General features: G+C 43.6%; 1 protein-coding gene across 1 annotated transcript in view; it reads right to left on the reverse strand.

The window, feature by feature from the left end:
* Positions 1–17820, reverse strand: part of PDE1C (phosphodiesterase 1C) — a 981038-nt gene that overhangs the window by 201602 nt on the left and 761616 nt on the right. The window contains 1 exon segment of the mRNA XM_030204349.1: positions 1702–1803. Coding sequence (XP_030060209.1) covers positions 1702–1803 — 102 coding nt within the window.

Below are 17820 nucleotides of genomic sequence, written 5' to 3' on the forward strand. Positions count from 1 at the left end.
TATGCTCACACTAGGTCTGTAATGAACATTATGCTGCTGCAAAAGTAAGACATATTCTTTGAGGGTATTTCTATAAAATATAAACTAATATTTATATGCCGATTATGCTTGTAAATGTTTGGCATAATTGCACATACACATGTAAATGTTAAAAATCCACCTAAGCACTATTCTGTAAATATGCACATATCTTACATAGCATGCATCTTATAGGTAGGTGTACACGTAGGTGAAGTACAGGCAAGGCTCACACATGCATAACTACTAGAATATTATAAGTTAAATTTGAAGCGTTTGTTTACATTTTCAAACAACAAAACCAGGGGACACAAGATGAAGCTAGAATATGGTAGATTTAAAACAAATAGGAGAAAGTTTTTCTTTATTCAGCATGTAGTTAGACTCTGGAACTTGTTGCTGGAGAATGTAGTGACAGCAGCTGGCCCTACGGAATTTAAAGGGGGTTTGGACAGATTCCTGAGGGAAAAGTCCATTGAACATTATTAATTTTTTTTTTTTGGGGGGGGGGGGGGGGGGGGTTGCCAGGTTCTTGAAGCCTGGATTGGCCGCTGTCGGAGACAGGATGCTGGGCTTGATGGACCCTTGGTCCTTTCCCAGTATGGCGGTGCTTATGTACTTATGTACTAATGTACTAAATGAGTATGGCTTAGGCACAAACATTTACAACAGCTCTATGGCTGGCATTAACGGGACAATTCTATAAACTAGGTGTTAACATTTATGTGCATCAACAAAACAAAGAAGAGAGATCTCAGTAGGATATGTAAAGGAAAACAAACAGTGGAGATGGTCAAGAACAGGAGTGAAACCATAGATGCAAGAACAAATCCTTTACTGATCACTGACCTGACACAGCTGTACTTCGGCACAATGCCTGTCAGGGATCCTAATGAATAAAATAATCAAACATGCAAACATTATTTTATTCATTAGAATCCTTGGTGCAGGCAATGTGCTGAAACACAGTCATGTCGGGTCAGTGATTAATAAAGGATTTCTCCTTGGACATTTACAAGGCTTCCCATACACATGTATGTAGGCACTTATGAGTACATATGCCAGCATGCTACCTAAGTGCTCTTAAACTTACATAGCACGTATTTGCAAGGGGAACAGACAGATGGGTGGGGTGCTTTAGCCCACAACTTACAGAATACTGTAAATTATGCAGGTATCTGCCACACAGACACTCACACCATTTTCTATGACTCGCATAAGTGCTTATGCCCGGTTACACTAGTATTCTATAGAGAAAAGTGGGTGCCTACTTTCCTTTACAGAATAGGCTCCTACCGTGCACTCTCAATGGGGATATCCTGAAAACCCCGACTGGCTGGGTGTGCCCTGAGAACTGGGTTGAAAACATCTGCTCTGCAATTTTGCTTTTGCTGCACGTCCATTTTCGGCATAAAAAGGCCTTTTTTACAGGCGCGCTAAAAAATGGATTGGCACGTGCCCAAAACCCGCGCCTACACTACCACAAGCCATTTTTCAGCGCACCTTTATAAAAGGACCCCTTACATTGAGAGCCCTCTAGGGACAGAGAAAGTACCTGCATATAATGTGTACAGCACTGATTACATCTAGTAGCGCTATAGAATTGATTAGTAGTAGTAGGTACTACTACATGTTAACAGACCTACCCTACTTTTAGTCATATAAGGTCAAAAGATAACTCACGCTTCTGGCTGCTGCAAAGCATTCTTCATGGCCTTGATTTGCTGAAAGTGACAGGACATATCCGTGGCCAATACCATCTCAATCACCAATATCCTGAATTCCCTTTGGGTACACAAAATAGGGAGAAGAAAGATGAAAGCTTAAAAGGAGGAAAACATTTGGCTTTTTTCATTATACATGTGATCATTATTTTGACATTTTAGCAGTCACTAAACCCTTCAAGTTATTTTCTTATTGGCACATGGAAGATCATTCATACTGTTTGTACTATACCCGGTGTGAAAAATCAGTCAGAAGAGTTACTTTCTGTAAAAGCCCAAAAGTTCCTGAAAAACCCATTAGGACCTCCTTCTTTGGTTAATTAAACGGGGAGCTTTTGAATTGATTACTTCCGTAGGGGACTCAGAAGCAAGCTGGCAGTCTATATCAATATTAGTGTCTCTAGTTTATGAGTCAGTCAGCTTTTAAAAACACAGTAATGTATCGGTATGCTATGATTTCTAAATGCACAATTAAAAAGAAAGTGGTGTATGTACGCTTTCTGACTTTGGGTCAAAGCCATGACCTGCTTTATGTTACAACCCAAGATAGCAATTGCTCTCAGGTCATTAGAAATGTGTTTGTTGAATTTGCTGTGTGGAAATGTTTAAAATTAGTCAAGTTTGAGTCATTATAATGCAGCACTCTTCTTGATGCTCAAAATTTCTAATTTTTATTAATCAATGCATAAAAATTACTTTTAATAATCCTCATTTATACCTAATTGCTTCTCTCTACTATATTCAAAAGCATGGCGGGATCTGGTTCCTGTCTAGCAATTTCTGTTATTACAAAATAGAGCATTCATATCTCTCGACATTTACTTTAGAATATTATCACATTATAGACCAACGAGTAAATAGTCTATGGCAGCAATATTATCAGGACACTTTATAAAAGATAAACAGTGTAAGTATAGTTTCAGGTTTCAGCTATTTTAGGAAAGCCAGTGCTAGGCAGACTTCTATGGTCTGTGCCCTGATTGAGGGTGAACAGATTTGGATGGGCTAGAGTGGAACTGTTCAGGGGCTATGACAACAACGTAACGTACTATGGGACAGACGTAACATAGTAGATGATGGCAGATAAAGACCTGTAAGGTCCGTCCAGTCTACCTGAGAAGATAAACTCATTGCATATTGTATATTATGTTACATCATATGTATACCTGATCTTAATTTATACTCGCCAGTTTTAGGGCATAGACATTAGAAGTCTGCCTGGCACTGTCCTTGTTCTAAAATTTCTGAACAACTTCAGAAATTTTAGAACAAGGACAGTGCCAGGCAGACTTCTAATGTCTATGCCCTGAAAATGGTGAGTATAAATTAAGAAAAACAGCACCACGGGCCTTTAAAAATGGAACACAGTTCTTTAATGAATGAGCCTTGACAAAAAGACCCGACACGGGCCGTGTTTCGGTGACTAGCACCTGCGTCAGGGGTCACAGTGATGACGTGGAAAACTTGGGGAATAACTCGAATATATTCCTCTACAATATATTATTCCTTACCCCACGTCTCATATAGTAAAAGCTACAAAGCACCAAGGCACTTTCACTTTCTGTATCCAAATGGATGAAAAAAAAAAAAAGTGAAAGTGCCTTGGTGCTTTGTAGCTTTTACTATATGAGACATGGGGTAAGGAATAATATATTGTAGAGGAATATATTCGAGTTATTCCCCAAGTTTTCCACGTCATCACTGTGACCCCTGACGCAGGTGCTAGTCACTGAAACATGGCCCGTGTCGGGTCTTTTTGTCAGAACTGTGTTCCATTTTTAAAGGCCCGTGGTGATGTTTTTTTTGTTTGGACTTTAGTTTGTACTTCGTTCCCTCTCTTTTGTTATATCCGAGTATAAATTAAGATCAGGTATACATATGATGTAACATAATATACAATATGCAATGAGTTTATCTTCTCAGGTAGACTGGACGGACCGTACAGGTCTTTATCTGCCATCATAAACTATGTTACGTCTGTCCCACATGTCATTCTTTTCCATAAGGAGGGCAATTATCAATTAATCTAGTCAAGTTCAGTGCTAAAGTATTAGGGACCCTACAGAACCTTCAGCCTTGCACTCCCTTCAATTAGTTTGGAAAGCATACTACTGGGCAGTATATCAAATTTTATTAAACTTGAAACTTTCAGGACACTAACCCCAATATCAGCCTTCCCAGAACCAGAACAATCCTGCATAACTGAGTGGACATCATACTTCTAAATATTATACAATGCTTTTTTTCCCCCCTAGCAGGCCTGTCAATAAGGAATGGGTGGGTCAACAGTCAAACTTTGAATTTCAAAGTGATTTAACCAGCCAGATAGGCTTCTGGCAGGTTAAATCTCTTGTTGGGGCTAACTGGTCATTTTCCTGTTTGGACCGCTGAAAATATCCAGCTAGCACTCAACTGGGGACGTTCCAGGGGTACAGTTGGCACTTGACTGGTTAAGTACCAATATTTAGTACTTAACTGGCTAGGTTAACTGCATAAATAAGACTGCATAAAAATCAGTCTTATCTTTATGTGATGCCCCATACTGGTTAAGTGCTGAATATCGTTGGCTGGGGGCATGTTTGGGGGTGGAGAGTAGGCGTGCTCTGAGCTAATCAGTTAGTGCAGATACATTACTGCATGCCAACTGATTAGCACATAATTGGTGTGGGAACCTTTCTGCATACAAAATAGGTGTCGGTAAGTGCTCCTCTGCTAATGGTCACGCTCTAATGGGGAAATTAGTGTGTGGCCATAGAGAAAACGGGAAATGTGGTTATTTTACAGCCATGCTAAAAGTGGCCTCAGCATGTGGGAAAGCACTGGGGGCCCGTTTGCAATAAAACTGGCCTTAGTGTGCGCTTGCCCAGGTCTTTCACACATGCAAAGACCATTTTTACCACAGCAGTAAAATGGACGCATTTGCTATTTTCTTTTGTATTAATGGCCATGCGCTAATTTTCCCATTAGCAAATGGTCATTAAAAAATATTAGCGCCACCTATTTTGTAGGCAGTAAGGGCTCGTGCCCTAATTATGCACTAATCGTGTGCTAATCAGTTACCACATGGCAATGTAGCTGCACTAACTGACGCCCACTCTCCACCCCCAGACACTTTGCTTCTGCAAAAATATTTTAAAAAAACATTTTAGCATGTGGTTTGCATGCATACATTCAAAAATTACCGCAGGATGCCTCAGCGCACCCCACGGTATGAGTTACTGCTTCCCGCAGCTTGGTATATGGCCCCCCCTAGGATTAAAGGCAGAAATGTGGAAAAAATATGTATTTAAATTAATTGACTGCATAACTGCTTTTGCATATCGATTACCTTACCCCCCCCCCCCCCAATATTTAACCCATGGCGATCAACATCTGACCAGACCCAGCATTTTGTGGGTGCCAGCTGATATTCAGTGCTGATATCAGCATACCTAACCAGACAAAGATAGGACTGCTTTTTATGTGCTCCTTTCTGCCGGTTAGCTGTGCAGACACTGGCCCTGAATAATTCCGGTGCCTGCATCACCGTCATTCTATAGCAGGTCATAGAAATGTAAGTGCCATTTGTGTGCTTAAATTTATAGGATGCTGCCATTCATGAGAGTAAATGTATGCTTAATTGCGTAAATGGCATACACGCACCTAACTACTGTTCTATAATTATACGCTACAATGCTTAGTGCATAATTGCTGGGGGGGGGGGGGGGGAGCATTCAGAGTGGAGGGGCATGGGCATGTCGTACACTGAGCCAATATTACATAAGTACATAAGTATTGCCATACTGGGAAAGACCAAAGGTCCATTGAGCCCAGTATCCTGTTTCCAACAGTGGCCAATCCAGGTCACAAATACCTGGTAAGATCCCAAAAAAGCTCAATACATTTTATGCTGCTTATCCCAGAAATAGTGGATTTTCCCCAAGTCCATTTAATATTGTAGTATTCTACAAGAACTCATGCAAGTAAAGTATTTTTATAGAATAGGCTCAGAGCCCGTGCAAATATGGTTCCTAAATGTTGGTGCCCAGTTTTAGAACCGCCCCCATAACTTCCTGGGTTCGCCGGTAATCCCAGAAATTCAATGCCGGGGCTGTATCCAGTCACCAGCATTGAATTTCCGGGGCTTTTTGGGCACCGTAAACATAGCCGGTTAAGCTGATATTCAGCTGCTGACCAGGCTAGTCGCTGAGCCAGATATTCAGTGGGAGATAGCCGATTATCTCCCGCTGAATATCAGTGGATAGCCGGCTTGAGGGTATTTAACCGGCCAGGTGCCATTCTTGGCTGGTTAAATATTTTGAATATTAGCCAGTACATGTATTGTGCTGGGGTGGTCAAGGCCGATAATCAGTGGCACTAGTTTAAAAAGGGGTTAGACGGTTTCCTAAAGGACAAGTCCATAAACCACTACTAAATGGACTTGGGAAAAATCCACAATTCCAGGAATAACATGTATAGAATGTTTGTACGTTTGGGAAGCTTGCCAGGTGCCCTTGGCCTGGATTGGCTGCTGTCGTGGACAGGATGCTGGGCTCGATGGACCCTTGGTCTTTTCCCAGTGTGGCATTACTTATGTACTTAGCTGGCTTGGTGCCACTGAATGATGGTTAGCCCACTCAGCGTGGTTTAAGAGGGTAAGAGCCTCTGCTGCCTGCTTTAACTGCATTGAATATTGACTGCTTAGAGCAGGGCTTTTTACCAGTGGTGCCCGCACCTCTAAGGGGTTCTACAAAGAGGTCAAATGTGGTGCACAGAAGGTTCCTAAAATCTGAGGTAATTTCTTGAAACTTTCTAGACAGAGTGAAGGCAATTATTAGGACAGTTTTCAAAGGAATTTGATAATAGGTGATAAATTCCTTGGGCTGAACAGTTAGCATTCACATAGGTAACCCCCCTCCCTGATACCATTTAACCGGACAAGAACAGATATCTGGTAATATTCAGTGGGAGATCACCGGTTATCTCCCACTGAATATTACCAGTTAGTGCTTAGTGGATAACCGGTTATATCAATATAACCGGCTATCTGCTAATATTCAGTGCATTGCTGGCTAAGTTTGGCAGCCAAATTATGCCACAAATAGCAGACCTATCTTTGGCCAGTTTAAACTTAACTGGTCACTACAGCCTGTTCTAAAATACATGAGAAATTAACATCCATGTCCTCATGACATCTAACATGAGCTTCCATTTTACAAACTCAAATGTCATTGAGGCAGCATAGAAACATTCATGTCATAAAGTGACCACAGACATCCATGTGTGGAACAGCTTAATGGTCAGAACCAGGTGATCCTGGTTGAAATCTTACTGCTGCTCATTATGATTTTTATTTTTAATTGTGAGCCCTCCAGTGACAGAAAATACTTACTATACCTGACTATGCAGTTTCAATAGCCTTGCGGCTTATATGGAAATGATGTACATACATATACAGTAGGTATCACAAAGAACTACTTTGGGATATGAACCAGGATCTACTGGCTCTCAACCCACATGCTCTAACCATTAGGCTAAGAACACAGGAACATAAGCATTGCCATACTGGGACAGACTGAAGGTTCATCAAGTCCAATGTCCTGTTTTCAACAGTAGTCAATCCAGGTCACAAGTATGTGCGAGATCACAAAACAGTAAAACAGATTTTATGCTGCTAATCCTAGAAATAAACAATGGATTTTCCCAAGTCCAACTTAGTAACGGCTTATGGACTTTTCTTTTAGAAAATTAGCCAAACCTTTTTATAAACCCTGCTAAGCTAACTGCTTTTACCACATTCTCTGGCAATGAATTCCAGAGTTTAATTACACGTTGAATGAAGAAATATGTTCTCTGGTTTGTTTTAAATTTACTATTTAGTAACTTCATTACATGCCCCCTAGTCCTAGTATTTTTGGAAAGAGTAAACAAGCAGTTCACATCTACCCATTCCACTCCACTCTGTATTTTATAGACCTCTATCATATCTTCCCTCAGCCATATCTTCTCCAAACTGAAGAGCCCTAGCCACTTTAGCCTTTCCTCATAGGGATGTCGTGCTATCCATTTTATCATTTTCGTTGCCTTTCTCCGTACCTTTTCTAATTCCGTTATATCTTTTTTGAGATGCGGTGACCAGAATTGCACATAGTATTCGAGGTGCGGTCGCACCATGGAGTGATACAAAGGCACTTTAACATTCTCATTTTTGTTTTCCATTCCTTTCCTAATAATTCTATTTGCTTTCTTAGTCACCGCTGCACACTGAGTTAAAGATTAAGGGGTCCTTTTACTAAGCCGCTGTAAAAAGTGGCATGCGGTAGTGTGGGCACATGTTTTTTGGCAAACACCAGGCCATTTTTTACCATGTCTGGGTAAAAGGGCATTTTTTTAATGGGCCGGGAAATGGGCGTGCGCTAAAATTAAAACTAGCGCACACCTATTTACGCCCTGAGCCCTTACCGCCACCCATTGATCTAGCGGTAAGGGCTCATGAACTACACATGCAGTAATTGTTCAGCACACACCATCTGCCAATTAACACCAGAAACACCATGCATGGTAGAAAAAAAAAAAAAATTTCTACTGCCGGAATGAGTGCATGCTAAATCCAACATTATTGCCAAGGGGTGCGCTAGTCTGGCAGTAGTCCTGTTTTGGTGCAAGCTGCATGCACATAGGCCCTCCTGTAGTTTAGTAAAAGGGCCCCTAAGTGAGATTGGCCTTGTAGGCCCAGTTTTCAATTGGTTTCAAGTGTTCTTGGGTAACCACAGTTATTGTGTCAGGAAAGACAATTTGTTTTCTCAATATTGGACCCCTGGCTGCGGTGTGCTTCACCGTTGCTTTTTAATTTTTTTATGGCCTCACTGGGAAATGTCAAATTGAATTTTGAAGAATGATTATTGTCTTATGCAAATGATATATTGAAGTTGTTATCTGTGTCCTTTGTCCTGAATACTTTCAAAAGAATAGCTCTTTGTATAGATAAGCTTCAAACATCATGGGATTATTACTCCTAATGTGACTGAATTACCTCATGGTAAGACTTTGCCAGTTGAAGATAAATCTAGGGTTCTAGTTATTGTTTTGGATTCTTCCTTTACTTTTGAGCCACAGGTGAACCAACTTTTGAAGAATGCTTTTTTTAAACTTGTGTCAATCGAGGCTTTTATACTGCTTGTTCAGATGTTAATTCTGTCATCTCTTGATTATTGTAATGTGCTATATTTAGGTCTGTCAGCTAAACTATTGAAGAAACTTCAACTAATTCAGAACACTTCAGTCAGATTGATTTATGGCTTAAAACGTTTGAGAGTGTTTTTTCAAACATTGTGAGACTTCATAGGCTTTCAGTTCATGAAATAATTCTATTTAAAGTAGCCATTTATGGAACTGGGTCTAACTTAGTGACAAATCTAGTGATAATACTTCTATTAAGATTTTCTTCTCATCTGTAAAATCAACTTGTTCTCCATCCTCCTGTTATTAAGGGGCATGGTTTTCCACATTGGCAAATTCTCTGGTAGCAATTCTTGGTGAACAGACATATGTCTCTACCACAACAGACTGGGGTCATCTCATGGAACATTTTACACTGGGGTGACTGTCCACTGGATTGATAGAGTCTTTGGAAAGGAAATCTACTTGTCTGGCCTTAAAACTGAAGAGTTCTCACACATTTGATGTTCTTGCTTCAGTTCTTGAAGATATTCAAACAGGATTTGCCATCAGACGAAAAACTGTTACAACAACAGACACGGACTCCAACTTTGTAAAAGCCTTCTTTGTAACTGGACAGCATGGCGATGATAACCAAGATAGCAGGGGCGTAGCCAGACAACAGATTTTGGGTGGGCCTAGGCAAGAAGTGGGTGGGCCCCAAGTGTTCTCCCCCCCCCCCCCCAACCACCACCCAAAAAATATCTCAGCTGGTGGGAAAATGCTTCTTTCCACCTTGGTAGTCTGCAGCAGCATGCGCAGGTGCCGGTATCGTGGAGAGTAGCGTTTTCATTACCATCAGGAGAAAGTCTTCAGCTGGCTGAGCTTGGGATCCCACCAACTACCATTAAACGTGTGCTACTGTTGGGTGGGCCTGAACCCTGAATGGGTGGGCCCCGGCCCACCTGTGGCTACGCCACTGAGATAAAGATGAAGGTACAAGTGATTAACAGCACTACTTCTAGTGCAGATGATAATGACAATAATGATGATAAAGTATTCTTTGTTATATGAAAATCAAGTGTTTCAGATTCTTTTCAAAGCCTGCAGACCCAGTTAGACGACATCAATAGTACTGTAACCTGGTCTGATTTGAAGGAACATTTTATGAGACTGATCAATCCACTTTCTACCACTGTAGCTGTTGAACACCTTTTTAGCTGTGCTTGATTTAATGACTCACAACTGCACTCACATGAGTGACAGTCATTTTTAAAAATTTAGTTTTATTAAAAGCAAAGTAGATTGAATTGTAGAGAAATAAAGTTATTGGGATATTGTTAACAATAGTTCTGGTCATTGAAGTTGTACTTTAAGTATTATATTAGGCAATAAGTTTTTTTTACTTTCATGTAAGTACATTTTTTAATGTGCTCTTCACTGTACATTTAAGTATTCAAATTAGGGCTGCACATTTAACGTATTTTTAACAAGATTTTTTAACACATTAAAATCTTAACTTGCATTAATAATTTTAATGCATTAATCACATTCTCCCTTCCCCTCCCCCTGGCAGATCTCTGAACTTGCCTGTACAGATGGCAGTACTGAGTACACACTAAGTCTCTCTAGACGGAGCCCTCCCTCTCTATAACCCTGCCCGCAGGAAACAGGAAATTTAGTCAGAGGAGGCAAGACACTAGAGAAGGAGGGCTCCGGCTGGAGAGAAGCATCATGTGTTTATTGCTGCCGTTTCTATAGGTAAGTTTTAAGAATCACCAGGGAGAGGGGGAGGGAGAATGAGAAGCCAGAGAATTTGGGTGCGGCAGGAGAGAAAAAGCTCCTGGAGCATGTATGAGGGGGGCTAGGAGAGAAAAAGATGCAACAGCGCTGGTGGGGGGCAGCACGGCAGAGAGAAAGATATGCCAGTTGGGGGGGGGGGGGAGGAGAAGAGACTTGGACCAAAGCATCCTATCTCAAGTGGGCTTGTATGTGGGAACTGACATGGTGCCCTTTGAGGGGAGGGAAAGAGAAAAGAGAAGGGGAAGAGAAAAGAAAAAGTGAATACTACTACTACTACTACTACTACTACTACTACTACTTAGCATTTCTATAGCGCTGCTAGGGTTACGCAGCGCTGTACAAGTTTAAACAAGGGGAAGGACAGTCCCTGCTCAGGAGAGCTTACAATCTAAAGGTTACAAACTATGTAGTCAGTGTAGGTATCAATGGGGAAGGTGGTTAGGCGCCAAAAGCAAGGGAGAAGAGATGGGCTTTGAGTAAGGACTTGAAAATGGGCAGGGAGGGCGCATGACGTATGGGCTCGGGAAGTCTGTTCCAGGCATAAGGTGATGCGAGGCAGAAGGGGCGGAGTCTGGAGTTAGCGGTGGTGGAGAAGGGTACAGATAGGAGTGATTTGTCCTGAGAGCGGAGGTTACGGGTGGGAACATACGGGGAGAGGAGGGTAGAGAGGTAATGGGGGGCTGCAGATTGAGCGCACTTGAAGGTCAATAGGAGAAGCTTGAACTGTATACGGTAACGGATCGGGAGCCAGTGAAGCGACTTGAGGAGAGGGGTGATATGAATAGACAGGAGGCCCTGGAAACAGAGTTCAGAGCACAGAACTGTGTTGGTTGGGAGCATAGGGAAGCAGAACCAAAGACAGGGAACAAGATGATTAGAAAGATAAAATCAACAGACAACAAAGGTAAGGTGTATGATTTTATTCAGTAATTTAAATATGTCAGATTTGAGAATTTACATCTGCTATCTATATATTGCATTGTATAGGAGGAAATGTGAGGGGCCCTTCATGCGATTAATAGTATGATTAAAAATTTTAAGTTAAGTTCTTTGATGAACACTGCACAAGGCTTTAAAATACTGAGACTTCTGGAAGGAAAAAAGTGTCACTCAAAAACTAGACAAGCACAACCTCTGCAAACTGTGTGCATCAGCAACAACCAATCTGAGGACAGGGCAAAAGACCTGCTGTTTGTTGTACAATTTTTTTCCTTCCATAATTCTATTTTCCTATAATGTTTTTCTTTCTTGAAATTTAAGAAAAGGGCAGCCTTGGACAAAAGTTACATTATTCTATTTCCAGCAGCAGCAGTCAGTGCAAAGGAACAGCGGCGTAAAGCAAAGATACTAACCTGTAGCTGATATTCTCCAAGGACAGCAGGCTGATTGTTCTCACAAGTGGGTTGACGTCCACGTCGGCCCAGGAAGCGGCAAAATTTTTTCAGCAAAAATATAAAACTTTGCCAGAGTTTTCTGGCGCACGAGTAGCACGCACTGCGCATGCGTGGATGACTTCCCACCCGTCGCGAGCATGCCTACTCAGTTAAATCAAAAAGCATATAAATAAGAAAACAATTCCAAAGGGGAGGTGGGAGGGTTTGTGAGAATAATCAGCCTGCTATCCTCGGAGAATACCAGCTACAGGTTAGTATTTTCGCTTTCTACAAGGACAAGCAGGCTGCTTGTTCCCACAAGTAGGGTATCCCTAGCATCCAGTCTCACTCAAAACAATGAGCATTGGTCAATTGGGCCTCGCAACAGCGAGGACATAACATAGATTGACCTGAAAACATAAAGAACTAACTGAGAGTGCAGCCTGGAACAAAACAAAAATGGGTCTAGGGGGGTGGACTGGCCAAACCGACTGTCGCGTCAGGTATCCTGCTGAAGGCAGTAGTGAGATGTGAATGTGTGGACTGATAACCACATTGCAGCCTTGCAAATCTCTTCAATGGAGGCTGACTTTAAGTGAGCCACTGACGCAGCCATGGCTCTAACATTGTGAGCTGTGACACAGCCCTTCAGAGACAGACCAGCTTGGGCATAAGTGAAGGAAATGCAATCTGCTAGCCAATTAGAGATTATGCGTTTTCCGATGGTGACTCCCCTCCTGTTGGGGTCGAAAGAAACAAACAACTGGGTGGACTGTCTGAAGGGCTTTGTCCGCTCCATGTAAAAGGCCAATGCTCTCTTGTACTCCAAGGTATGCAAACTGCTTTCGCCAGAGCGGGTATGAGGACGGGGGAAAAATGCTGGCAAGACAATTGACTGATTCAGATGGAGCTTCAACACCACCTTTGGCAGGAACTTAGAGTGCATGCGGAGGACTACTCTGTTGTGATGAAATTTGATATAAGGTGCATGCACTACCAAGGCCTGAAGCTCACTGACCCTACGAGCTGAAGTAACAACCACCAAGAAAACGACCTTCCAGGTCAAGTACTTCAGATGGCAGGAATTCAGTGGCTCAAAAAGAGCTTTCATCAGCTGGGTGAGAACAATGTTGAGATCCCATGACACTGGTGGAGGTTTGACCGGGGGCTTTGACAAAATCAAACCTCTCATGAAGCGAACATGATAAGCACTAATCGCACTAAGGTGAACTCTTATGGAGTTGGTCTTGAGACCAGACTCTGACAAGTGTAGAAGTTATTCAAGCAGGGTCTGTGTAGGACAAGAAAGAGGATCTAGGGCCTTGCTGTCACACCAGACAGCAAACCTCCTCCATTTGAAAAAATAGCATCTCTTCGTGGAATCTTTTCTGGAAGCAAGCAAGACTCGGAAGACACCCTCTGAAAGACCCAAGGAGGCAAATTCTAAGCTCTCAACATCCAGGCCATGAGAGCCAGAGACTGGAGGTTGGGATGTAGAAGCGACCCCTCGTTCTGAGTGATGAGGGTTGGAAAACACTACAATCTCCATGGTTCTTCGGAGGACAACTCCAGAAGAAGAGAGAACCAAATCTGACATGGCCAGAAGGGTGCAATCAGGATCATGGTTCCGCAGTCTTGCTTGAGTTTCAGCAAAGTCTTCCCTACTAGAGGTATGGGAGGATACGCATACAGAAGGCCTGTCCCCCATTGTAGGAGAAAGGCATCTGACGCTAGTCTGTCATGGGCCTGAAGCCTGGAACAGAACTGAGGGACCTTGTGATTGATCTGAGTGACAAAAAGATCCACCGAGGGGGTGCCCCATGCTCGGAAGATCTTGCGGACAACGCCCATGTTACTGACCACTCGTGAGGTTGCATTATCCTGCTCAACCTGTCGGCCAGACTGTTGTTTACACCTGCCTGATAAGTGGCTTGGAGAAACATGCCATGATGGCATGCCCAAAGCCACATCTGGATGGCTTCCTGACACAGAGGGCGAGATCCGGTGCCCCCTGTTTGTTGGTGTAAAATATGGCAACCTGATTGTCTATCTGAATTAAGATTACCGATCTCTGAAAGCCTTTAGGGCGTTCCAGATCACTCTTAATTCTAGGAGGTTGATCTGCAGACCTTTTACCTGAATGGACCAGGCTCCCTGAATGTGGAGCCCATCTACATGAGCTCCCCACCCCAGGAGAGATGCATCCATCGTCAGCCCTTTTCGTGGCTGAGGAACTTGGAATAGTACTATGGTCAAATTGGATCGAATCGTCCACCACTAAAGAGAATTCCGAAAGTCGGTGGACAGTTGGATTACATCCTCCAGATTCCCCGCAGCTTGAAACCACTGGGAAGCTAGGGTCCCTTGAGCTGATCTCATATGTAGACGTGCCACGGGCGTTACATGAACTCTGGAGGCCATGTGCCCCAGAAGTCTCAACATCTGCCGAGCCATGACCTGCTGAGACGCTCGAACCATGGACACCAGGGACAGAAGGTTGTCTGCCCTTGCCTCGGGGAGACAAGTTCATCAGAGCTCCAATGAATTCCAGTTTTTGGACTGGGGTGAGATGGGACTTGGGATAATTTATGACAAACCCCAGTAGCTCTATCACCTGAAAAGTCATTCGCATGGACTCCAGAGCACCTTCCTTCGAAGTGCTCTTCACCAGTCAATCGTCGAGATAAGGAAACACATGCACTCCAAGTCTGCGTAGCGACACTGTGACTACAGCTAGGCATTTTGTAAACACTCTGGGTGCAGACGCCAGGCCAAAAGGCAGTACACGGTACTGAAAATGCTGTGTTCCCAGCCGAAATCGAAGATACTTCCTGTGAGCTGGAAGTATCGAGATGTGTATGTAAGCATCCTTTAAGTCCAGAGAGCATAGCCAATCATTTTCCTGAATCATGGGAAGAAGGGTGCCTAGGGAAACCATCCTGAACTTTTCTCGGATAAGAAATTTGTTCAGGGCCCTTAGGTCTAGGATGGGACGCACCCCTCTGTTTTCTTTTGCCCAAGAAAGTACCTGGAATAGAATCCCAGCCCTTCTTCCCCTGGTGGAACGGGTTTGACTGCTTGGGCCTGTAGAAGGGCGGAGAGTTCCTCTGAAAGTACTTGCTTGTGCTGGGAGCTGTAGGACTGAGCTCCCGGTGGGCAATTTGGAGGCTCATATTCCAGATTGAGGGTGAATCCTAACTAGACAATTTGAAGAACCCACCGGTCGGAGGTTATAAGAGGCCATCTTTGGTGAAAAAACATTAACCTCCCCCCAACCTGCAAGTCGTCTGGTACGGACACGTTTACTGTGGCTATGCTGAACTGGAGCCAGTCAAAAGCCTATCCCTTGCTTTTGCTGGGGAGCCGCAGTGGCCTTAGGCGCACGGTGTTGACGAGAACGAGCGCGCTGCGACTGAGCCTGGGCAGGCTGCCGAGAAGCAGGAGTGTACCTATGCCTAGCATAGGAATAGAAAGCACTCCTCTTCCCTCTAAAATACCTCCTAGATGAGGAGGTAGTAGCAGAAGACGCCCGGCGGGAGAGAGAATCCATAGCATCATTGTGCTTCTTGATCTGGTCAACTAGATCCTCTGCTTTATCACCAAAAAGGTTATCCCCCCAGCAAGGAACATCCGCCATCCACTGCTGGACATGATCCAGGTCACAGACACGAAGCCATGAGAGTCTGCGCATCACTATACCTTGGGCAGTGATCCTGGATGCTACATCAAAAGTGTCGAACGTACCCCTGGCCAGGAATTTTCGACACGCCTTCTGCTGCCTGACCACCTGGCGAAAAGGCTCGGCCTGCTCTGGCGGGAGTGCATCAACCAAGCTGGACAGTTGCCTCACCAAGTTCCGCAAGTGGATGCTCGTGAAGAGCTGGTAAGATTGAATTTTGGCGGCGAGCATAGCGGCCTGATACGTTTTCCTCCCAAAAGAATCAAGAGTCCTAGCTTCTCTGTCTGGGGGTGCCGAGGCATAGTCCCTAGTACTATTGGCTGTCTTGAGGGCGGAGTCAAGAAAGTGAAGGACACAAAAGGGGGAAAGGCCGGCCGTATCGAAAGAAAATAAACTTAATAATAGGCCAAAAAACACTAAAGGAAACTAAGGGAATAAAAAAATTTAAAAGAAATAGAAAAAATAAAGAAAGTCATCAGACTCTTGTTCCTGGGCCAAAAAACGAGGAGAGCCAAAAAAACGCTGTCACCTCGTCCGGACAAAAAAGAACTGAGGAGGCACACTCGCGACGAGCGGGAAGTTGTCTGCGTATGAGCGGTGCGCGCTGCTCGTGCGCCAGAAGACTTTGGCAAAGTTTTATATTTTTGCTGGAAAAATTTTGCTGCTTCCTGGGCTGACATGGATGTCGACCCACTTGTGAGAACAAACAGCCTGCTTGTCCTCGGAGAATCTGGGGTTTTGTTTTGTTTTTTTCTTTCAGTCTTCCTGGTTTGACCGGATCCAGTTTAATGTTCCTAATAGGGTCAGGTAGCAGGGAATTAACCTCTGTCCTCCATGTTTTACAGGTTCCCAATCTTAGCCAAAAGATCAAGAAAGGACCAGCCTCAGCTATAACACAGACCTTACATTTGATCTTAATATTAATGTTGAGACAAGATCAACAATATTGTATTTATGGACTTCTGAACCAATCAAATGTGACTGTCTAGATTTTAGTTGTGTTTTCTTAGAGATGGTGACAAATTATCCAAATATCCTCCCCTTTGTATGGTTTATGATAGTCTGTGTACAACGTACTTTACACGGTTCACATCCTTCTCCTTTTAAGAGATGTGCACAAGGCAAAACATTTAGGGCCCTGTTTACTAAGCCGCACTGTAGGAGCGCAAACATTTTAGCAAGTGCTAACGCTAGAGACACTCATAGGAGTATAATGGGTGTCTTTATCGTTAGCGTGTGCTAATTTTTATTGCATGCTAAAAAGTTAGCATGCCTACACCGTGGCTTAGTAAACAGGATCCTTAGATTATTTTTGGTTTGAGTTTTTTTTACTTACCCCGTCATTATCAGAAGCAAACGCCGGCGCTAGAGGCTGTTAACGCCTGCATTTGCTACCGCCCCATGACCAGAGTCCCTGAACACGTGAAGCCCCACCCAGCACATCCCAGGATACACTGGGCAGGGCTGGGTGCTGCCATTTTGCAGGCAGCGTCGAAGGAAGAGAAGGGAGGCAGGCTACCTCCTTCCTCCAACTCAAGGTAGGGGGTGGGGGGGGTAGGGGGATTGACACTGGACCACCAAGGACCCCTTGCTAATGCTGGGGGGTTGGGGGGGTTGGAGACTGAACTGTTTCAGGGGGACCAGAGGTCCAGCGGACCTCCAGCCCCTGTTTGCCTTGTTTGGGTCAGGGGTAGTTGGGGTCTGGTGGTCCCATGGACCTCCAGCCCCCGTGTTTGACAGGTTTGGGCTTTTGACAGCCCAGATCTGTCAAACAAGTGTGGGAGTATTGTGCTGAGCGCTTGCTCAGGCACAATTCTCCCGCTCTTCTACCCCATGATCAGAGATAATTGCGTGCTTAAATTTGCATGTCATTATCTCTAATCATACGTCTAATAACGCCCCACGCTATTCCAGCGCTATTTTTAGAGTGCTGTTTGGAACAGCATGGGGCTTTTGATCATCTGCGCTTTAGTTTCCAGGCTCCTATTTGATTTGTTTCATACATTTGTTTAAAAAAAGTAACGCATGCTGTTTGGCTTAACACAGGTTAATGTGCATTAAATTGATTTAAGGGCCCTTTTACTAA

This window comes from Microcaecilia unicolor, chromosome 1 (assembly GCF_901765095.1).
Source record: "Microcaecilia unicolor chromosome 1, aMicUni1.1, whole genome shotgun sequence".
NCBI classification, from domain to species: domain Eukaryota; kingdom Metazoa; phylum Chordata; class Amphibia; order Gymnophiona; family Siphonopidae; genus Microcaecilia; species Microcaecilia unicolor.